Here is a 24359-nt window from a genome sequence, read left to right on the forward strand (position 1 = left end):
GTGGGTATATAAAGGAGACAATGGTAAGGTGAAGTTGAATGGCAAGGAGATGCAGACATGAAACTGGTGATAATTAGAGCTTAAATATATGTTAAGTAGGCACACATTTGAACCTATTACAGTACCAGTTTGCTGAGATAATTGTATTAGCACCTGTAGTGTGGCAAGGAACCATTGAAACAGTCATGGGTAGCATAGATAAGCAGATATTTGGTAAGCTAATTTAATACAGGTAGTGTGATTTAACACAGGTAGAAATGGAGGCAGTGACAGATTTTACCATCTTGGGCTCCATGATCACTGCAGATAGTGACAGTAGTCACGAAATTAAAAGACACCTGCTTCTTGGGAGAAAAGCGATGACAGACCTAGATAGCATCTTAAAAAGCAGAGACATCACCTTGCCAACAAGGTCCGTATAGTTAAAGCTATGGTTTCCCCAGTAGTGATATATGGAAGTGAGAGGTGCACCATAAAGAAGGCTGATCGCCGAAGAATTGATGCTTTTGAATTATGGTGCTGGACGAGACTCTTGAGAGTCCCATGGACTGCAAGAAGGTCAAACCTATCCAGTCTTAAGGAAATCAGCCCTGAATTCTCACTGGAAGGACAGATCCTGAGGCTGAGGCTCCAATACTTTGGCCATGTTCTCAAAACTACCAACATGAATTTGACGGAACTGAGGGAGGCAGTGGAAAACAGGAATGCCTGGCGTGCTCTGGTCCATGGGGTCACGAAGAGTCGGACACGACTAAATGACTAAACAACAACAGTGTGACTTTTTTAAAAAACACCTTTGCCTTGATTTAACACATGGGTGATGGCATTGGACTACCTGATGAATTGTTTCATGTTCACCTGTTTCATGTTGTATTCTTCCTCTGAAGCTCCTTTACTCCTAGGAGTTTGACTCTTGTATTTTGCCTCTGGAAATATGTGCAAATGAATTCTTTGCATAAATGTAATGGCTGAGGAGGTGTCTTTCTGGAGTGTTTTCATTGCTACAACATCATAGCTCAGAACAGCAACTGTGGAGACCTGGTGCTCTATCAGACTCCTTTTTAAGCTGATGCACATAAATTTATATCTACCACCTCCTCCTTGTTCTCTTTTATTTTGTTCCTTATCTTCCTACCTCTATTGAAAACAGAAGGCTGGATTTTAAATACTTCTACAGAGATCTAAGTTTCACAGGAACACAATTTAATGAATAGAAGCCTCTTTCCCATTGTTTAAGAAAGGTGTGGTATGTTTGTTTTTTAAACTTGTACATTTTTATTTGAACCTCAGTTACATTTTTTATATGTTATCTATTAATTGTTTACAGAAAATGGAAAATCTTACTAAAGTTCAATGAGGAAGAAACAAGGTTTTGATTTGTTTGTAGGCAAAGACTGGCTTGGTTGAAGTTTGAAAGATTATCATGTGGCTGTTGGATTTTTAATAGTCGGGAAAGTGTGAGAAAGTGAGGCTTGTGAAGCACAAAAGGGTAGAGCCCAGAATGGCTATTACTGGAGAATAAAAATGTAGCCTTGTGACCTTTTCTTGTATCCTGGTTTTCGAAACACAAGCATTGGGTTACAAAACACTCTATGGGAATTATTTACAGAAGGCACAAGAACCTGGAACAGCAGCAGCTGAGGTTCATGTGCAAACATCCGGGTTATGACGACATGGAGGGTGTGCTTCTCTTTCAGCACTTCTGATTAGTCACTAACTTCAGCAGGAATGTCCTGGAACGAGCTTATCATAGCATGTGAACACATCAGCAGAATAACATGTTTATTTCCTTTCAAGAGTTTCAGCATCCCCTCTGCTCATATGCAGCATTGTGTTTTATGCAGCTCTGCATAGAAGCACAGCACATTACAACACAGTTTCTGTGAAGCCATTTCCCTAGAAAACGGTAGAGATCCAATGTGTTTATGTGCCATAAATCACTTACGACTTTGAAGTGGTGCACTGTTTCTGTTTGTAGCACGTTCCCTACTATAATCCGCTATAGAAAACAACAGTGTCTGTCCTTGCTTAAGCTCTCGGCAGCATTCCCTGCAAGCCCTTCTCCCTAATCCCAGTGTCTGTAAGACTGATTTTAGCTTGGGATCTTTTTATACCTGAATATGTAGCAAGCACTCATGTGTTTGCCAATCTTTGGGGGCCTGTGGGCACAGCTGCAGACTGGAGAAACTGTTGTGAGCACCACACAAAAAAACACACGACAAGTACACACTGCAACCTACTCAATTAGCTACAAAAATACTGTTTTAAACCTAGCTTGGGGAGGGATGGAGAAACGGACCATGGGAGCAACAGGAAAGTTTATTTATTTATTGAATTTCTTACCTTTCAGCATAAGGACCCCTGGTGGGTAACTAGAAATATAATATAAAATTATAAAAAGGTAAAACTTTGAAAACGATAAAACGACCAAAACCATTTCAAATGGAGCGGAACTGTGTGAATTCCACAAAAGAGGTGGATCCCAGAAAACACAGTACAGTGGTACCTCGGGTTAAGTACTAAATTCGTTCCGGAGGTCCGTTCTTAACCTGAAACTGCTCTTAACCTGAAGCACCACTTTAGGTAATGGGGCCTCCCACTGCCGCCGCACGATTTCTGTTCTCATCCTAAAGCAAAGTTCTTAACCCGAGGTAATATTTCTGGGTTAGTGGAGTCTGTAACCTGAAGCGTATGTAACCCGAGGTACCACTGTACCTAAAATGTCAAAAGACCACAGTAGAGATGTGTGTCTTTAGCATAACAAAAGCTGTACAATGTTGATTCTTCAGAGTAAGTTTTTTTGGGGGGGGGGGGGGACTCAGCAGCACAGCAGTATCCTGAGAAAGGGAGCAATTGGCTGTAGCGAGGCACTTCAACAATTTAGGAACTGCCGCAGAGAAAGCAGTCTCCCATGCACAACACTTCTGAGGATAGTAGAATTACCCTCTTGGGACTTGGGTAGTGCTGTGGACTAAACCACTAAGCCTCTTGGGCTTGCTGATCAGAAGGTTGGCGGTTCAAATCCCCACGACAGCGTGAGCTCCCATTCCTTCCCAGCTCCTGCCAACCTGGCAGTTTGAAAGTACAGCAGTACAAGTAGATAAAAAGGTACCGCTGCGGCGGGAAGGTAAACGACGTTTTCATGCGCTCTGTTTTCAAGTTTGACTGGACTTAACTGTCCAGGGGTTCTTTACCTCCTTTACCTTTAGAATCACCCTCTGAAAATCTTAACACCCAATAAGTTCAGTAGGAATGAAGATGGTCCTACATAGTGCAGCCTATACGGTGTGAATGGTAAAGAGGCATTTCTTTCCATTGCTGTTCTGTCCTATGGAGTGCTGCTACACAAATCTCTTCCACATGCCTGTTGCAATCCACACTGTACCTGTTAGAAGCAGAGTTACCTACAGACTGTTGTGACGTGTTTACTAGGCATTTACAAACCTCCTCCAAATCAGTAGATTGATGTGAGTATTTTTTTAAAAACTCTTTAAAGTCTATTTCATATAATTATCCTTATTCTCCTTCTGACTATTATGAGCAAAAACAGAAGTCCCTCATTATACAGTGGTACCTTGGGTTACAGACTCTTCAGGTTACAGACGCTTCAGGTTACAGACTCTGCTAACCCAGAAATAGTACCTCGGGTTAAGAACTTTGCTTCAGGATGAGAACAGAAATTGCACGGCAGTGGCGCGACAGCAGTGGGAGGCCCCATTAGCTAAAGTAGTGGTTCAGGTTAAGAGCAGTTTCAGGTTAAGAACGGACCTCCAGAATGAATTAAGTTCTTAACCTGAGTTACCACTGTAATTGTAATTGACAGGACATGTAGTTTGTCCCTGGCACAAATATGCCCAAACTGTTTGGAAACTAAATTCCCTTTCATAGACATATTTCCCTTAAGGAAAATTTTTATCAGTTTACATGGAAAGCCCCTTCTGTAGCCAGTAGCACGCTCCGGTTGACACTTAGAAACAACAAACTTTAGAAGACCACATTTTCTAAGTGTTTCAGAGGACAGGTCTAATAATATCTGGATTAGTGATTCAGGCCAACTGTGTGACCGACTTGGGTGGTTCCTTTCTTTCCTTTCTGGACGTGAATAGGGTTTGATTTTCAGGGATGCTTTTTTGGACACCATGGCAACGATCATGTGTTGCTAGAGCATTTCTCTTCCAGCTGGCTTTCTATAGGATCTGAGAATCATGCTGTAGTTGCTTGTATTACTCCTGCATACTACTGACATTTTGGTGTTTTTAGCTGATACGCACAATTTTATGTCTAACTTTTAAAGGCACATATATTTAGCTGTTTAGCTTTGTGTGTTTCCATTACAGTAATGCTGCCCTTTTTGAAAGGGCATGGTGTTAAGCAAACAAAGAAACAAGAATGCTTCCAGATAAGCTTCTTCAGCCTTGATAAGTAATTAAGCTTGCAGTGTAGCAGTGGCCCCAAAGGTGGTCACCTTGCAGTGCTTGCAGGAAAAATGAAAAATGAAGTTCCAAGTCCCAGAACTTCACAGGAAAGTTTTTCTAGTTGTAATTCCTTATGTGCCTTCATTGCTCTGTGACACTTCTTTCTGTAACAAATTCAGAGAATGTGATAATGTGGCGAATTAGATATTTACCTGTTTAGATTCTAATAAAATTGAATGGTATAAGTTTCAAGTAAGCATAATTTAAAGAACTTAAAATGGTGGGAGTTGGACAACTTAAGTCCTATTGAGTTTAATGGGAGAATTAAGTGCTACCCTAAATCTCTCCACTAGAATTTAATGTTCTTATCCTTGGCTGAATTATGCCAAGTCTTTGCAGTTTCATGTGTGTTTCTCTGGGGTCTTAATACATACACAAACAACTCTGCTTTCATATAGAACTTTATTTTCTTAAGAATTAATAATTAACCTTGGTATGTTACCACTAAGATAATGTCTCCTGGTTGAGGCTGACTTCAAGGCTCCTTGAACATGATGAATTCTCTGTGAATATGGGCTGACTCAGTCTTTGTACAATTGGAAGTTGAGCTGCATGCATTTGAATTAAATGTGCAAAACCTGTTTCCAACATTGTTGTAAATAAGGAAACCTATGTTTAATGAGGAGCTTTGTGTGTGCATTAGAGACCTGTCAGGATAAATGTATTATTATAATAACAATAATAATACAGGAGTAGTATTAGCATCATCATTAATTTACTAATCATCATTAATTTACTAATCATTTACTAATTATCTAAAAACAGTTAAAAACACAAGAACAGCAAATAAATTTTCAAAAAAAGTAGAAGAAATGCCATGTAAAATATCTCTGTTTTTAGAGCATTTGAAGGTGAGAACAGCTAGAACCATTCCAAATAATCAGGACCATGCAGTGCATGTTGCAAATGCTACATTTGAATTGGTTCGGTTGAACCAATTACAACAATTTTTGCCTGTGAAGTAGATGGACATTATGTTAAGGCAACCTAGATTCGCTTGGTCATGGCAGTTTGCCTGTGCGATGGATTTATTTGCCGCTACCATTGTCACGGGATGCGGGTGGCGCTGTGGGTAAAAGCCTCAGCGCCTAGTGCTTGCCGATCGAAAGGTCGGTGGTTCGAATCCCCGCAGCGGGGTGCGCTCCCATTGTTCGGTCCCAGCGCCTGCCAACCTAGCAGTTCGAAAGCACTCCTGGGTGCAAGTAGATAAATAGGGACCACTTACTAGCGGGAAGGTAAACGGCATTTCCGTGTGCGGCTCTGGCTCGCCAGAGCAGCAATGTCACGCTGGCCACGTGACCCGGAAGTGTCTCCGGACAGCGCTGGCCCCCGGCCTCTTAAGTGAGATGGGCGCACAACCCTAGAGTTTGTCAAGACTGGCCCGTACGGGCAGGGGTACCTTTACCTTTACCATTGTCACAGTATAGTTTTGTCTGCTTCGTTGTACTACCTCTAGGCAAGTTGTCTCCTCCTCTAATCATCTTTAAGCCAGTGGTACACAGTGATGCTGGAAGAGAATGCCTGAGAGCAGCTGTGCCTAGCTATCAAGATCAGAGGACGAAAATTAGCCAGCATTTGGAAATATAATAGGCCAACTGAGTAGATCCACCACCACAAAAGAGGCATAGGAGATCAGAAATCTGCACTCTCAGAAGGCAAATGATTCAGTTCGCACCATGTGCAAAAGCTAGGCTACTAACTGGGACCAGTCAGAGGGAACATATCCCAGCAGTTCTTAAACAGTTGCACTGGCTGCTGGTCCTGTGGCTGCTCAAAATGCTGGTGATCACCTCTTAAAGCACAAATTAGTTTTATATGCATGTACCTCAAGGATTCTGTTGAACCTGCTTGAATGCTCCATTTTTCACCAGTACCCCAGGTGATGAGGAGGGAGAGGGCACTTTATGTGGAATGCTTGCCTAGCACCAAGTTTGATGCCTCACTCCTAAAAAGCAGGAGTGAGTTATCTGCTTCCTCTCTCCCAGTATGCCAGTTTGTAGGCTATGTTAAGTCAGCTGTTGAACACCCTTGCCCTGCTGAGCAGGAATTGAGCATGGGAACTTGCTATTGAAATTTCCAGTGTCCCTGACCTACCTGCAAGGCAAAGTACACTAAGCCCATATCTGAAATTGCAATCCTGATTGACTGCTCATGTAGAATGTTGTAATGGGCTTCCTGACAATGCAAATTATATGTCTCATCCCATCTAATAATGTCCAGCGACTATACTTAGTTCCTTGTTTAATCTGAATCACAAAGATTGGGAAACTATATAACCATAAAAATGGGAGAAAGAAATTGCAACCAATGGACACATAAGAACGTCTGTTTACCACCACCAGTTTTCCTATAGAAATGAAGCTGTGCCCTTGCATCTGACTTTGAGGTTCCATTGGCCCAAAGAAGGTGTGGAATGCCTTCTGGAGAGACAACTCTTGTTTCATGAGCTTCAAAAAGTAGCCAAAGATCAAAAGGCAACTTTTTCCGTAAGTGACTCTGACAAAGCATTGTATTGGGTAGCTTGTGGTTGCATCTGTAAATAGGATTTTATTTACTGTGGTCAGGCTGACAGTGCACACTTCGACTAAGAATGGTTTACAATCCAATGTAGGCATCTAGAGGCGTATATTAAGGTATACATAATTCTGACTTGTATGTGGTAGTAAAATTGCCTGTTGTTTGTGGTGTGCTACTAGCAGTAACCAGAACTGCACTTTCTCACATGCAGATACCAGCTGATGCCATATTCACGTGACACATTTAAAGCACTATGATACCACTTTAAACAGCCATGTTGTTGTTTAGCCGTGTCTGACTCCTTGTGACCCCATTGCCAGAGCATGCCAGTCACTCCCATCTTCCACTGCCTCCCGCAGTTTGGTCGAATCATGTTAGTAGTTTCGAGAACACTGTCCAACCATCTCGTCCTCTGTCGTCCCCTTCTCCTTGTGCCCTCAATCTTTCCAAACATCAACGTCTTTTCCAGGGAGTCTTCTCATGAGGTGGCCTAAGTATTGGAGTCTCAGCTTCAGGATCTGTCCTTCCAGTGAGCACTCAGGGCTGATTTCCTTAAGAATGGAGAGGTTTGATCTTCTTGCAGTCCATAGTTTCCCCCAAAGAATTCTGAGAGCTGTGGTTTGTTAAGGGTCCTGAGCAGGCATAGGCAAACTCCGGCTCTCCAGATGTTTGGGACTACAATTCCCATCGTTGCTGACCACTGGTCCTGTTAGCTAGGGATGATGGGAATTGTAGTCTCAAATATCTGGAGGGCCACAGTTTGCCTATTCCTGGTCCTGGGAGTTGTTAGGAGACCCCTATTCCACTTGCAGAGTTAAATTGTCAGTGGTTTAACAATCAGAACCTCTTCACAGGGAACTCTGAGAATTGTAGCTCTGGGAGTGAAATAGGGGGGCGTGGCCTGACTGCCTACCATGTTGCTGCTTCCTTTAGTGAACAGAAGCTAGAACACTCAATATTCAATTGCTATAGAGGTTTCAAAAACGCACTTTTCAGTTTACTTCAAAGGGTTCCTTTTTGAGGTGGGAGCGAGTTGTCAAGGGTAGGTGTGTGCAAATAGCAAAGCACTTTTTCCTGCGATTTGTTGTGTTTAATGCTTTAATCTAATAACTTGCGTGTCTCTGCACAACCTTGTTCCTGTTTTATCCAATGAAGTGAAAATGGCTTTCCCTTGGAAAATGATATAGAAATGTTAATGCAGCTGAAAATTCAGAGTGAGAACCCACTTGAGGTGGCAGGGAACATGGCATTCCCTGCCCCACAGTGACTGTGCCTGCTGCTATCCCATGCATCTCATAGTAGTAATTGTCACTATCTATTGCTCATGGAAGTGCTGCTAGGAGTCAATACTAACGGCTGCCAAAAGTTCATTAATATGGGGCTGTGATGTGAGAAGCCTGCTCTTATCTTGTCCCTGCTGACATAATTTGGAGCAGTTGGTGAATTTTTCAAGCCTGTCAAGCATCCAATTGTTTACGAGGATGATACTCAAATGTTATACTGCTTTCTTGTGTTTTGCTTTTGTTGGCTATCTCTTGCGTGCTGACCATCTGCTGCTAAACACAAATCTTGAGCTACTCTGCCTGTCACATGGAAAGAAGGGACCATGTTAGGAAATGGCTTTTCTCATTTGAGAACATGCCAAGTAAAATGTTCATGTGCTGCTGCTGCTGTTCCGAGAAGGAAGCCACATTTACTTGGAAAAAATGTAGAACCTCCCATGATGTCACCTCCTTATGATGTCACTGGATCATAAGAGGCTAGTATGGGAGCAGGGAGGCTGTATGCTAGCAGTGTGACTGGTAGAGGTGGCCAGAAAAATATTAGCCAAAAACTGAGCTTGGGTTGGTAAAGGTTAGATGAAAGTGTAAGATAATAAATGTAAGTTGTCATTATTTTTTCCACGAGGCTGGCATAGCAAGCAAAAGAGGAGAAGGTAAGGCTCCAAACTAGTCGGGCAAATAAAGGTTAATAACTGGGTAGTGGTTACTGCTCACATGACCATAAAAGTGTTGGCTTCTGGACAGGGCTTGCCGCCTAGGAGCCTGTCACAGTATTTGGAATAAGGTGTGACCTGTTTATTCGTGGAATTAGCCAATCAAAATAGTACACTGTGAACTTCATTCAAGACAAGCAGGCACTTAGGATGTGTGTAAATATACCCTGTACCAGAGGGACTTAACAGGAGCCACAAAAGGAGACTCATAGACTGGATTTCTTCAAGCTCAAAGGAAGACAGACAAACTTTCCTTGAGCATTGGATTTACACTTAAAAGAGACAAAAAGTTAGGAATGTCGGAAAGTGAGGACCTTGGACCGAGCGAAAGGTACTGTAGTTTTCTTTTCTGGAATTTTGTTGTTTGGCTTCTTTGATTCTTAGCATAGGAATGTCCACTGGTTTTTTGCCGTAGCTCTCCTATAAATAAATTCACACCTGTGGAAATGTGTATAAAGTTTCTTGCATGGCAATAAGAGTGCAAACAGCCATGTTTTTGAGCTTATGATAATAACATTTCATTCTGTAACTTCTAAAAAGTCACTGTCCATGCTTGCCCTCCAATGAAGCTGCCAACAGAAGAGACTTGAAATGTCAGAGACACAAATAACTCCAGTGTAGTCTGTTATTGACAGATATGTAATGTATTACTACTAGAAAGGGCACAGTGTTCCTGTGAGAAATGCCTGTGGAATACTTCCTTCAGGTCAGAGCTTAAGTCTATATCAGGCCGTAACAAAAAAATTTAAGGCAGGAGTGGATGAGCTGTGTCCCTCCAGATGTTGTTGGCCTTCAACTCCCCATTATCCCTGACCATTGGTCATGCTGGTTGGGACAGACAGAACTGTAATCCAGCAACATCTTGAAGGCCACAGGTTAGCCTGCTGTAAGGGTGTAAAACAAGGGTGGGGAACCTGTCACCCTCCAAACACAACTCCCAGCAACCCCAGTCAGTATTTTTCAGTGGATGATGGGAGTTGTAGTCCAATAACTTTTGGAAGGGCAAATGTTTCCCACCCATGATATAAAACATATTGTTGATTCTATCACATTTTCTTCTGAATCAGTATAATTCCCAAGAGCCCAGTTTCCGTCCCCCTCACATAAACACCCAAATATATTTACAGAAAATCTGAGACTTGAAAAGGTAATACATCTGAGTACCTATCCTATTAGATCAGTGAAATCAAAACCAAAAGAATAGAGCTAAATAAAACTGAAGAAGCAAAATGGATGATCAAAAGTAGAGTCCAGTACAATCATAGGACAAAAATATTGCTCTGAATAATTTTAAAAATACCTTTGAACCATTGATCCCCTAAAACTGAAAAGAGAGACAGAATATATCCTTCATGGGAAACGATGGGTGTTGTCAGAATTAATCTCATTCCAAAAAATCATGATTCTTAATAGAAGATTCATTTGGAAACAGTCTTGTCAAGAAGCAAATGGCGTACAGTGCAACTTTTAATTCTTTTCTTTTTTTAGAGAACTTGACATTTTAGATCTTAAAGCATTATTGTGAAGCAAATAGGTAAGACTAGAAATGAGTTCTTTTGGAAGCTGTGATCAGAGACAATAAACATAGGAAAGCATATAAGGCAGGTTAGCATATGCTGATAGTGCCTGTGAAGCAGCATAATACCTTATTCTTGAGATATTTTGCTCATTTAGACCTTTGGAAGGCACACTGGGCTCAGATTGTATATGTGTGTGAAAAGAGGAATACTAATTTTATAAATACATAAAGTTTTGTGAGGCGTAGCAAGTAAGCTGGACATTTTTATTTTTTGTCATTTTAACTGTGTTAATGCTTTGGACAGATAAACCCCTGGAAATTCTCTAGTTGTGCCTGTCACTTGTAATCCAAAATTCAGTCTTGGCAAACTCGTTCAATGTGCGGTATCAATCTGACTCGGTGAACAAAAAATTGGAATATGCTCTTGATACCCTTGACAAGTGGGTATTAACATGATTACCAGGGAGTGTGGGTTTTTTATTGGCTTCTGTGGATAGTGTCACGTACCACAGAGGGTAGTGACTTACTGTATATGTGAGGCTATGGGGTGAGATTGTGCAGAGGTTTGGAGTTAGGTTTCAACATGGTGATGACGCACAGTTCTACCTCCTTGTTTCCACCATGACCCAGGTTTTTACCTACACAGGTTCAAACTGTGGTCAGTGGAGTCTGTCACTAGAATCATAGTAGTAGGAATGTCTCTAATACAGGCCATTTACAGCATTTGTATCCCCAAGGTTTAGTTAAAAAAAAGCAAAACAAAAAAACCCTCTTTTGTTCCCCAGTTCTCGAATGTGATACAATCTTGTAATTGTAATTTTAATAATAATAAACTGCTTTTATTATTGTGTTTTAAATTCTTGTGATCCACCCAGGGACCTTAGAGTGAAGGGTGGGTAATTAATCAGAATAACAATATGTGGGTGAAGTGATTTATCTTTATAGTCTTTGCCTAAATGTGACTGGGCTGTATATAGGAACTTAAACATATTCAACACAAACAGGTGTTGCTAACCCACAGCCCAGGGTCTGATGCAACCCTCTCAGCAAATTGTTAGGCTCTGCCAAGTCCTCATCAGTTTTGTCAGTGGCAAAAAAAAATTAAAAGACATGACTCTGGGTTGTTTTTATTTATTTGGTTTTTCAAATTAAAATTTTAGAGAGATATATCAAACATATATCATAAAAACAAGATTCCTAGGAATCTCCTGGACTTCCATCCTCCCCTTTGTGGGTCCTATTATTAATCATTTCCTCCCACATCTTTTATTATACTCCAAATCCTTTGCCTCTTCCATTATGTCCAGAATTCAACCTTTAACTACAAGTGATCTTCCAATCCTGCTAACGATTTTAACTGTTAACAATGATTTGCAATAAATTTTCCCCTTTCCTTATTAACATTTTGGTCTTCCTGATTTCTGACTCTTCCGGTCTTTTTAGCCATTTCAGCATAGTCCATTAACTTCATCTGCCATTCTTCTCTGGTAGGGACTTTATCTTCTTTCCATCTCTGGGTTGGATTTAAACCGCTATACTCAGTCCACCTCCCTGCTACTCATTGGATCAGTCAATTGTTAATCATGGGGAGTGGGTAATAAACCCCCCAACTCAGCTGATCTATGTGGATCAGTTACGGGGGAGTACTGTGTACTTACCATGTGTGGCAGAGAGAGTGAGTGTAGGATAGCCATGCCATTTTTGGTCACGCCCACTACTGGCATATGGCATTGAAGCTTGGCAAAGTATTAATGTGTCCCTTGAGTCCAACAAATGTTAACCATCCATAAATTCTATGTACCGTGTTTAATATATTTAATATGGTCCTGCTTGCTCTGCTTTCCAACCCCATCTTCCTGCCTCAATTCCCCCCTCCCCAATTATTTCCCTCTCCTGGATGGTGACATCTCCCATCTCCCTGCCTCAGTTGTCTCTCAGGACCACAATTTCTCCCTGCCTCCATTTACCTTCTCCAGAGTTTCCTTTTCCATCTCAGTGCCCCAGTTTCCCTCCCCAAGATAATAAAGTACTCTTCTTTTCTCAGCTTCTGAATCCACCAAATTGTCACAATATTTCCCCTTCCCCATAATTGCTCGTCTCATTGCAGCTTTTCGTCAGAAATGCAATGGTTCCCTTCTCTCTCTCTCTCTCTCTCTCTCTCTCTCTCTCTCTTGCTTTTAATCAGCACATTGTCACAATGTTGTACATGGTATATTTCTGTGCGGATCAAACCATTCTTCATGCAGGTGTCTGTGTGTCTTACATAAGACTCATTTTGCTTCCAAGGCAATAGTGCTAGAACTGACTCAGATGTTGGTTTTTCCATTTGTCCACTACTTTGTGTATTTATGTCCCTATAATAGGCTTCTGTAGGAAAGTAATTACTAGTGGTAAAGTGAAGTTTTTAATGTTTGATATTTGATTGTGTTTTTAATATTCTGTTGGGAGCTGCCCAGAGTGGTGGGGTATAAATAATGGGTGCGGTTTGAATAATAAAATTATTATTATTACCATTATATTATTATTAGTACATGGGGTTGCTAACATGGATCCTATAGCCACAAGGGCATTTTGGAGATCTCCTGATACCCACAAATCTTCTGAGATCACCCACCCAAACTATCACTGCTGCCTTTGTCATGAGGTGCTGAGGGTGGTTACCTTTTAAAGCATGGGTAGGCAAACTATGGCCCAGGGACCGGATCCGGCCCAGTTGCCTTCTAAATTTGGCCCATGGACGGTCCAGGAATAAGCGTGTTTCTACATGAGTAGAATGTATGCTTTTATTTAAAATGCATCTCTGGGTTATTTGTGGAGCATAGGAATTCGTTCATTTTTTTTCTTTTTTCAAAATATAGTCTGGCCCTTCCACGGGGTCTGAGGGACAGTGGACCGGCCCCTTGCTGAAACAGTTTGCTGACCCCTGTTTTAAAGGGAGAAAGTACATGGAGCTGAAGTAGAAAATTGGAAGAGTGACACAAATCAAATGTTCCGACCCTATTAGGTACATTGATTTCAAGTGGTCTGACAAACACACTGCAAACTTTTTCTGCTCCAAAAGTGTGCTCTGTTAATGTTTCTTTCCTACACCTATTTGCTGTGTAGGGAAATTCTTGCACAAATGAAGCATCATTTTTCCTATCCAAAATGGCTCCCATCATTTCTTTTTAAAATTTGCAGTTACTGTGCTGCTGCTGCTGCTGCTGCTGTGCTTGGCATTGGAATGGGGTGATGGTGGGGTATTTTCTCTTGGAATAAGTTTGTCATTCTTTCTTAGCTAGGGATCTTTCTGCATTTACAATAGTATAGTTCCTGTTTGATCTGACATTTTTAAGAAATAATTTGTAGCTGATGGTCTACACCTTTAGTCACTTGTTGCTTTTGTTAGAGAGAGTGGGGTTGTCCTTTTCACACTTTTGGAGAGCTGAGCCTGAGCTGAGAAAAGTTTTTTGACTGTAGTCACACCCCTTACATGTTTCTCCAGCCAGTAAATGCCTACATTATGAGCATGCACACAGAGACAGTTGTTTGTTTGTTTTCATTTATTTAATGCCCAGTATTGTAGAATTCTCATCTTATAAAAGTATAGGAAATTAGAAGAGGAACTGTGTGTCTCCCTGAGGTATAGTGAACTTTGTTATTGTGATCAAATGTTGTTTTCAGCTAATGAATGCTATCATGGGCAGTACTTTGACTCAGTGCCATCATCTCTCTCTGCCTTATCTCTCCTCTGAACTGAGTTTCCAAACTGACAGCTTGCACCATTCAAACGGAAGTGATGTGAAACCACTTCCATCACCCACCCACCCCAAAATCGGGATGATGCTTATACACATGCCGCTTTCCAGAGATTTGATAAAAGTCAGGCTTTTTTGAGATACAATGAGCAGGTTTTTAGTAGCTTGTACTGGAATGGGGGGCACTGTGGTCTAAACCACTGAGCTCTTGAGTCCTTTACCTTTTTACCTTGGTGGAATGCTAGCTGAATAATGATAACACTGTGTGGCAGCATGCCCCAAAATCTGAAAAACCTGCTAGTATACCACTATAAGCGCAGAAATCCCTGAGGTTTTTTAGTGATCTTTCTCCCTAACAGACTGTACTTCAGTGCTGTCATTGCAGATACCTAACCATGCACAGCATTCATTTATTGTTAAGATGGGGTTTTTGTTAAACCCTCCCCATGTGCTCTGTTTGGGATAAAAAGTACCTACCCACACTCTCACTTTATAGGCAAATGGATAAGAATGTGTTTAATAATCACACAGGTCTGGTTCAATTTCTGGAACAAATGGATTGACAAATGTCAGACGTTATCTAGTTCTATCTCTCATTTCCATCTGAATCAGGAAAGGTGTCTGAGGTGCTAGATGGGTATTTGGAGGCAGTGATGGGCTGGATGTGGGACAAAAAATCGAAGCAAAATCCTTAAAGACAGAGGTGTTATGTGTTTCACGTTCTCAAGTCCAGGAGGTGGGAAGACAGTTTGTTCTGGACGGATTTGCACTCTCCTGGAAGTGTAAGCTAAGATACTCCTGGATCCAACTTTGTCCCTTGAGGCTCAGGTGGCCTCAATAGTTGGAGTTCCTATTTCCAGCTATGGCTGGTTTGCTAGCTGTGGCAGAGATGACTTAACTAGCATACTCCATGCTCTGGTAACTTCCACGTTGGATTATTGCAATGCACTCTACATGGGGCTGCCCTTGAAGATGACTTGGAAATTCCAACTGGCCCAAAATGCAGTGGCAAAATTACTGGCCGGAGTTGCCTTTAGAACACATATAGCCCCTGTTATAAAACCGCTGCATTGACTACCCAGTTTACCTCTGGGCCCAGTTCAGGGTGTTCCCCTTCAAATATGGAGTAATATGGTTCCTTCCTGTTTTCAGTGACCCAGTATCTAGTTTATCTTTCTTTTGTCATTGCCTATTTACCAGTTAAATATTTCTCTTTCAGAGACTTTATAAATCCACCTTCAATCTCCCTTCCAAGTGAACTATATGTTTTTATGTTTTCTCTTGAGGAAGCTGCATGGAGATCTTTCTAGTATGTATTTGTACTCTTCACTTATAGTTAAAATGGAAAGGATTCAATGAATAGGTCCCTCTAGCAGAAACCCAAGCAAAAGGCCTTCTCCTCCCCCCACATGCCTCCTCAAATTGGCTCCGGGGAGTCATGAAAACCCTCAAGAACAGCACACAGGAGAAGGAGAAAGGGGGTAGTTCCTTCAGGCAACCAACAGTGCTTGCCCTGATGAAGAGATCTCCTTAACACTAAGTTGAATTCCTCCCTGTATTTTATTTTAATATGTAGCCAGTCTGATACAGTTGCAAAGGCAGATATGGAACAGGGAAAGATTTGCTATTTAATTAGCTGAAGAAGTCTCCTTTCAAGGGATTGAAAAGGAGATGGTTGGTCCTGTGATGTTGGGGCCATCAGTTGACTTTAGTCATTGCTTTGAGGGAGGTATCTCTCAGGCTTTGGTTATTCAGAACATTTTTAATATACTTACTTTTTCATGAACTGTTTTGCAATCAGGGATTGTTTACCTGAGCTTCGTTTCTACAAGAGTAGTAGAATCACCTTGCTGTATCCCTTCAAATCCCTCTTCAAAATGTAATGCTTCTACAAAGTCTGACTCAGCCTCCTAGTCCTCTCCTAATTGGATTGCAAGCCTTTTGGGATAGGGATGAGCTGCTTACTTTGCATATTGATGAACGCATATTGATAAAGTGTTGTGCATAATGGTGGTGCAATCAATGGTGATAAGGTTTTAGAAATTTTGGTAGTTCTTTGCAGGGCTTTTTAAAGCCCGGAGATCACAATCAGCGCTCAGGTGGGCACCATTGCCATTCTAAGAGAAGGAGGGAGAAGCTCATGGTGAGCTCATTTTATAGAAAAATAGCACTGGTTCTTTGTGATAACAGATATTCATTAAGCTTTTTTGGGGTTTTTTTTTAAAAAAGAGGAGTCTCGTTCTGCTTTAATAGGTTGCTTTTCTATCTTTTTCATAAAGATGCTAGAAAAACAACTGACAAATTCTAGAGTTATGTGTTTATGTCATCATATGTGTTATGTTATGTTAAAACCTCAGCGCCTAGGACTTGCCGATCGTCAGGTCGGCAGTTCGAATCCCCGTGGCGGGGTGCGCTCCCGTTGCTTGGTCCCAGCGCCTGCCAACCTAGCAGTTCAAAAGCACCCCCGGGTGCAAGTAGATAAATAGGGACTGCTTACTGGCGGGAAGGTAAACTGTGTTTCCGTGTGCTGCGCTGGCTCGCGAGATGCAGCTTGTCACACTGGCCACGTGACCCAGAAGTGTCTGTGGACAGCTCTGGCCCCCGGCCTGTTAAGTGAGATGGGCGCACAACCCTAGAGTCCCGTACGGGCAGGCCTGTATGGGCAGGGGTACCTTTACCTTTACCTTTATGTGTTATGTTTATCCCTAACAGAATCTGTAGAAATGGGGGGGGGGGTGCTTATTAACTTTCTGTGTCAAGCTGCCACTTTACTAAAAACTCCTACAAATTCAGCCCAAAAGATGCTTCATAGATGCTTGCATTTCTGTATTCAGCGGGGGTTTAAAAAACAAGTCATGATCAAGAACAGCCTTTCCAATTTTAAAATAAAAATTGTTAGCAAATAAAGCCTTTGGGAATAAAGGAGCAGAGTGAGGGTGGGGTATCAGTTTGTCACTGTACGGAACAGATCAAAATGAGAAGCTGAATTGGGTGGTGAATATTCATCTCTGTTTTCAAGCTATTAGAGGTGTTGGGAATACCGGAAGCTGTGTAATTGCTAGCATTTTGTTTGTGCTTTTATAATCCCTTATTTGCCACGTCATAGTTACTTCATCCTAACTGGGAGCAGAACTAGAGCATCCATGCAGACACTAACCAGCTCATGTGACTACAAAATTCCAGCACAGCTTTGGGTGGCGGCAGGGTATGTGTGTGTGAGTTTAAATCGGTAATATGAGATGTTACTGACCTTTCTAAGAAAACCTCAGTGGTTTATTTTGCCTGGAGCAGATGTCTGGTTACAAACTGGCAGCATGAGACCATTAGTCATTTTCAGCGAACCTGATAGAACTGAATCTTCTGGCCCACGCTGGGAATGGACTGCAACACTTGTCACAACTGCTAGGTGACATCCTGAGTGTGTGTCCCTCTGTGTTTAAGCAGCTTTCACCAGAAGAAAGCCAAAACTTCAAGTCAAACATTCTTATTTCACTTCACTTGCTAAATATTTCTGTCTGTATGGGCATGCATAGCCTCTTAAGCTGTCTTCTAAAAGTCAGATCGCTGTCTATTTCCTTGACATCTGATTGGAGGGCATTCCACAGGGCGGGTGCCACTACCGAGAAGGCCCTCTGCCTCATTCCCTATAACCTCACTTCTCACGGTGAGCGAACTGCCAGAAGGCCCTCGCAGCTGGACCTCAGTATCTGGGCTGAATGATGGGGGTGGAGATGCTCCTGGGACAAGGTCATTTAGGGCTTTAAAAGTCCACAGTGTGTACTGAGGCCTTCCTGGGATCCTGTTCCCACCTCACCCCCATGTACCCTACAAAAAGCTGTTCCTGAAGGTTGCAGGGACCCTATGAAGAGTCATTTGCAGATGGAAGGAGAATTCAGCACCTATTTATGAGATTCAAGTGCCTGTTTAAGAAAAAAGAAACTTTTAGGTAAGGTCAGATCAGATCAGAAGAATCTTTATTTGCATCAGCCGCTAGCCACAGCAATAAAATAATAATAAAAATAAATAAATAAATAAATTTTTATATCCTGCCCTCCCCAGCTGAAGCCGGGCTCATAGCGGCTAACATCAGTAAAATAATACAATATTCTAAAATCATTTCATTATATGTACTGAAGAAAAAGGTAAAAACTTAGCCATCCAAAATACATTTTAGAGGTTTACATCAATAATCAAATAGATCTTATCCTAATTGCCCCTGCTAAAAAAATGCAGTTTTTGCTGTCACCTGATTAAATCTTTTGTGTACTGTCCTGACTTCAGTTTTCAGTACATGCAAGCCTGGTAACAGAGTCTTTGCTTCTCCAATTTTGAGGGATAAAGCTAATGCTCTAGGAGGCTTAACATGCATACGTACCAATTATGTGGCACAAATACCAGGTAGGCCCAGGGGTGGGGACAGGTTGGACAGGTGCGGCTCTACTGCCCAGATATGCATGCATTACTCAGCATCTGAATAAGCTTTAAATAACAAAATGTTGCACACTGTTTGTTTGTTTGTTTGCTTGCTTGCTTGCTTGCTTGCTGCAACAGCAGGAGGAGAAAGAGATCAGCTTAATAATATTTCATTTTAAAGTGGGTGATAATCCTTACCAATGTATCTCAAGGTCTGCAGGTGAGGCACAGGGATTTGGTTTTCTTAGGGCTTTGATTTTTGATCTGGTGATAAACCAATTATTTTATACTAAAACCATTTCCAAACCACACTCATTATTTTATAAATCCAAATTTTATACATCCAGTCAAATACATTTTATTGTTGTACGCCACTTTCAAAAAAATTTTAAAAAATAAAAGCAACATAGAAATCACTTTACCCCCCCCCTCCAAAAAAATCCAGTGAATAATCAAAGCAAAACAAAACCAAGTAGACGTTTTATCATTTTGTTATATTAAGGAATAAAACATTCCTAAAGCCATCAGTGCACTACCCGAATCGTTAAAAATTGGCATCAACCGTCAGGGAAACAGCTGAGCAAAGACGTATGTTTTAATAAGAGACAGACGCACCTCACTGTTAGTGCTTGCCAAATTGCAGAAATCATGGAAACGGGCGAGAACGTCTGTGGGTATTTCCAAATGCCTTGTGCCTCCTTAAGGCAGTTTTCTACTGGATTGGGTTGGACAGGTTAGACTGCTTTTTGCAATAAGGAATACTGTTATTTGTTTAAAAAGAAAATAGGCAGGAAGAGATGCTTTGATACCTTGATATACCCAGTTGCAATTAAAGAGCTCAGTACCGTCCACACAGTTTTGGCCATATATTTTGTTCACCTGTTGCCTCTTGTTGCCACTGAGCTTTCAGGCCTTTCTGCAACATATATAAGAATAGAAGCTGTAAATCTGAGTGGCAAAGTTCTTGTCCTGCCCAGCGTTGACAGAAGTGGTTGAGGGATTAAAAAAAAACCTTTGAGAGCAGGAAAAGCTCTTGTGCAGAAATGTCAAGTACAATTTAAGATGTGGCAGTTGCATTCGCTGTCTTTAAACAAGGCTGGTGTTTGAGTGCCACTTTACAAGCTAGGAGGTGGCAAATGTGTATTTGTTGCTGTCCGTATGTATATCAGGGAGCTGATTCCATTTCCTGGCATGCAGATGGAAACATGCATTTCTTCTGTATACATGCTACATTTTTGTGCACAAATGTGTAGTTGCAGGTGGACCTATGAGAGTAGTCGGACCCAGCACTCGGGGCAGCAAGTTGATCTCTAGGAGGAGCCTAACCATCATATTATGGCTATAACTGAGGATTAGTTTTGCTGAGTAACAAAAAGGTGAAATTATTTGAGAGCAAAGTCCCTGTTTGTTTTATTTGTTGGTGAGTTTTTAATGTTTGTTTTAATTTTTCAGCTGGGAAGTCATTGATTCCAAGTCTGAATACAGGATCAGGCTGAACCAGTGCGTGGAAGAAGCAATGATGAGTTTCTTTGTCTTTCTCCAAGAAATGTCTCACTTCAAAGAACAGAACCCAGGCAAGGTAAAACGAGGCTTGCAATTTAAACAAGGATGTTAACAGCAGAACCATATATATGTGTACTTAGTGGTCCCATTGATCTTGAGGGAAGGCAATGCTAACATACTCAACAGCATAAAGCTATGTTTATGGGTGCCTATTGTGATGAAGCACTATTTAGCCCAGGAAAAAAGTTCCAGGATCCCTTTAGATAGTGGAAAAGATGCTGTAGTATAACTTTGGATTGTAGTCAACAGCACACTGTCTCACTGTTCTGTCCAGCATCCTTTTCCAACATTGCAAGTGCTTTTCCTGGTGTTGCACCGCTTGAATTATGCAAGACAACCACTTAAGATCGCAAAATATGTTGGACCAGGTCTCATTATGAGCTGCCAATCAGTTTTGGGATTAATGAAATCTTACAGGTATGAATGTGTACAATAAATTGAATTCCTCTCCCCACTCCTCTTTTAGCCATTGTTGTGGATGCCAGCAGTAGTGAGCTGACTTCTGCACGATGACTAGGAGAATAGCCGTTAGTAAAAAGGGATGCCTGTATGCGGAAACACCTCTTGCTTAAATTACCAGCTTTGGAATAAATTGGGCTAAAACTAGCAGCAGGTTAAAACAGCTCCTCACTTCCCAGAAAGCACGCACACACTCCAGTTGTGTGTTGTGCATGTGCACATCTCTCACACCACCATGGGGTATCTGAAGAAACAGAGGGCAGTGTTCAGACTGGCCACCCAAAGTCATATTACTTCCTGTTGCCCTCCCCACAACTTTGTATTTCCTTTGGAGTTGAAGTGAGGGCTCAGCCACCAGAATGATTGGGTGGGGATGCAACTGAGCTGCAGAAGAAGCTTTTCTCTGAGCTCCTCACTCACACAATGTATCTGTTGTGGTGTAAAAGAAAGTGAGTGACAAAGACACAAAAGATAATCCCCTATGGCTAACAAGCATTTTCATCACTCTTCTGATTTGTTTACTAAAATGATGGTGATGGAAGGTAGCTCTACAATTTTTGCTGTTGGTAAGAACATGTTAAAAGCCATGTTTTAGTTTAGATACTGAATGTGGCAGTGATATCTCTAATCATTACTTGATGCTTTCTCTTAAACAGTTTTGCCTCCTGGTCTGCAGTGTGTGCACATTCTTCACAATCTTAGGAAGTTACATTCCTGGAGTTGTACTCTCTTACCTTCTATGTAAGTTTCTTCCAATTCTTAAGGGATGCAATAGTTACTTTGCTTTCTCCGGGGGGGGGGGGGATTCCCATAGCAACAGGCAAACCACATTCTGCACAGAATTCACCATTGCAATTAAGATTCTTGAAAAGAAGACGAAATTGCATTTTTCCTGGCAGCAAAATAATTGTGGCCTAAATGTTAGGAAAATGTGATTTTGACAAAGCTGAAGTTCTTAAGGGCAAAAATCTGGATTCCCTGAATAAATGAAGCAGTAAATCAATATTTATTTCCTTAAAGAGATCATGCTGCAGTCTCATAAACTTTTACATTAGGTATAAGTTCCATTGAACTAATTGAGACTTCGACACTATGCTACACTAACTCCCCACACAATATATTCTTAGACGCTGTGGATCCCACTAAACACACACAGAGTGCTTTATTTAGCAATAGATATTTCTATATGCTTCAAGAAGGATTTGTAAAGAGTATTCAAAAAATGGCATAGCTCAAAAGTTTACTTTTCTGCAATCTTCTTGTAAAAAATGGTAGAACTTACTTATTTATATTTTTTACTTCTGTTGCAGTACTATGTGCCTTCTTGTGCCCACTCTTCAAATGCAATGAATTTGGGCAGAAAGTATATAGCAACATTAAGCCACTTCTGCTGAAACTGGACTTTGGCGTTTGGGACTATATCAACCAAAAATTGAGAGAGCGAGCTGGTAAGCAAGCAGCTTTGAATAGATTTTTCTCCCTGTGTAATGTCAGCTTTCTTGAGGAAAGAAGAAGGGATGTGTTATTTTTGTGGTTGCCAGTTTATCCACAAATACAAACAAATACCAAAAAAACCTTAGGCTTCCCATGAGTGATAAGAGTAAAGTTTCAAAACCAAACAATGTTGTGTATCTTGGGAAAGTGAATATTTTTACTACGAATGCATTGTAAAGCAGTGTGCATGTAAAACTTTGTGTAGAAATATAAATAAATGCTATATAAATAAATTTTACATATGTAGAATTTATGCACATAAATCTCTTGATTTCTTTGTTAGCTACAACAACAAAACCTAGGAATGTTTGACAAACAAAGTAGGTAACGGAAAGCTAATTAGTTTGTAATCTTTTCCAGAAATTATAAGAACAAAGTTGGCAGATGACAACAGTGAACTAGATGTATCAGCCTTGTGTCCTAAGGTAGGTTGGTTCTATATTGAGTTCTCTAGACTACAAATAAGCATATTGACTGTTGTGCTTTCGTTGTCCGGAAAGAGAAACATTTCTCAAGCATTGTCCACTCCTTTCTACTTGTTTGCTGCAAATTCCAGGTGTGCTGGAATTTTAAGAAGTTTCTACAGCCTGAGCCTGTTTATTCAGAGGCATGTCAGACTCTGATCAGTAGAACTTACCGTATTTTTCGCTCTATAAGATGCACCAGACCACAAGACGCACCTAGTTTTTGGAGGAGGAAAACAAGAAAAAAAAATATTCTAAATCTCAGAAGCCAGAACAGCAAGAGGGATCGCTGCGCAGTGAAAGCAGCAATCCCTCTTGCTGTTCTGGCTTCTGGGATAGCTGTGCAGCCTGCATTCACTCCATAAGACGCATACACATTTCCCCTTACTTTTTAGGAGTGAAAAAGTGAGTCTTATAAAGCAAAAAAATACGGTACTCAGGAGTTAGGGCTCATAGGACTGCAGCCTAGAGTAATGTAGGAGGCATTCTTTCTCTGAACCTGCTTTTTGGCATGAGAGGTTTGTCTTGTGAACGCAACAGGTACCACCACAACAATTTCAGTCCGTGGAAATGAAAGTCACGACTCATCAAGCAATTAGAAACAGGGCTCTGATTTGTACAGCTGCCCTTGTATTATGGACCCTTTGCAACACAAAAAGATTTCATCACAATACAAACTTCACGTGTCTACTTCTTCAGCACCTGGAGGATGCAGATATTGGCATTAACAGTCCTGTGCCGATTTTCAAAGTGTATATGTGACGGGTGATCAGGATCCCACAAGCCCATTCCACCTCTCCCTACAGCACACAGCCCTCGCTTGTTTATGCATTCCATCTAATGTGTATATATAAAGATAGGGGAGGAAAGTTTGCCGCAGTGTGCATTACTTTACACTTGCATTGAACATTATTGCCATTTCTGTGTCCGTTCAATCAGTATGGAGACAGCCTTCTGGAGCATCTCACAATCCCTTGTATTGTGCATTTAACAGTGTATTGTTAAAATACATTACTATACAATGAAGCAACAATGAAATATTGTCGCTGCATAATTGCAGTTTTTTCTCTCCTTGTATCTTGTAGTTAGAACTTTACATTCCACAAGTATATAAAGCAAGAGTTTCTTGAGATGCTATCTAAGTCATACCTAGTGTAGACTCATAGAAATCAGTGGACATAACTAACTTGAATCCAGCTATTTCAATTAAATCAGTGGATTCAAGTGAGTTAACTTGATTGAATTCACATGGTGTAAGTTTTAAATGTGTAGGTATTCAGTTTAGCCTAGAATTTAAGAGTGCCATGCTTGACAGTTTTCTTTTTTTCAAAATACAGGTTAGCCCTGCAGTCGTGGCCAGAGAGATGTCTGTATCAGATACTGATATATCGGAAGTATCTTGGACTGACAATGGGACTTTCAATCTTTCTGAGGGCAACACTCCACAAACAGACACATCTGATGGTACGTGCATCTTGCTTCCAAATTTGTACGGGGGTTTTTTGCATATGAAAGCACTTTTATTTAATTCTGTCCCTCTCAAGTCTATTTTTAGTTTACCTGGTAATCTACATTTAATGATTTATGCACAAAAAGGTATCTTAAGTAGATACTTTTGTATTAAAACTATAATGGTAGAAAACTAGACACCACCATCCCCAACTCACAGGTGACATTTTCCTATTCTAACTAAAATATTTGTTCACTAACATTTGCTTTGCA

The 24359-nt window shown here is 41.0% G+C and overlaps 1 protein-coding gene and 1 long non-coding RNA gene across 3 annotated transcripts in view; one reads left to right on the forward strand and one right to left on the reverse strand.

The window, feature by feature from the left end:
• RETREG1 (reticulophagy regulator 1) overlaps positions 1 to 24359 on the forward strand; it is a 46738-nt gene that overhangs the window by 18594 nt on the left and 3785 nt on the right. For both annotated transcript variants that reach the window (XM_083449553.1, XM_083449552.1), the window contains exons 4-8: positions 20110 to 20236; positions 21336 to 21420; positions 21990 to 22127; positions 22534 to 22598; positions 23975 to 24101. In XM_083449553.1, the coding sequence (XP_083305679.1) occupies positions 20110 to 20236; positions 21336 to 21420; positions 21990 to 22127; positions 22534 to 22598; positions 23975 to 24101 (542 nt within the window). The remainder of the gene's footprint in view (positions 1 to 20109; positions 20237 to 21335; positions 21421 to 21989; positions 22128 to 22533; positions 22599 to 23974; positions 24102 to 24359) is intronic.
• On the reverse strand, positions 16331 to 23976 carry LOC310681657. Its single transcript, XR_014513457.1, has 2 exons — positions 23069 to 23976; positions 16331 to 22805 (listed from the first exon to the last, which is right to left on the reverse strand). It is a non-coding gene; the product is annotated as an uncharacterized lncRNA (long non-coding RNA).

This window comes from Podarcis tiliguerta (assembly GCF_965153285.1).
Source record: "Podarcis tiliguerta genome assembly, chromosome: 7".
Taxonomy (NCBI): Eukaryota; Metazoa; Chordata; class Lepidosauria; order Squamata; family Lacertidae; genus Podarcis; species Podarcis tiliguerta.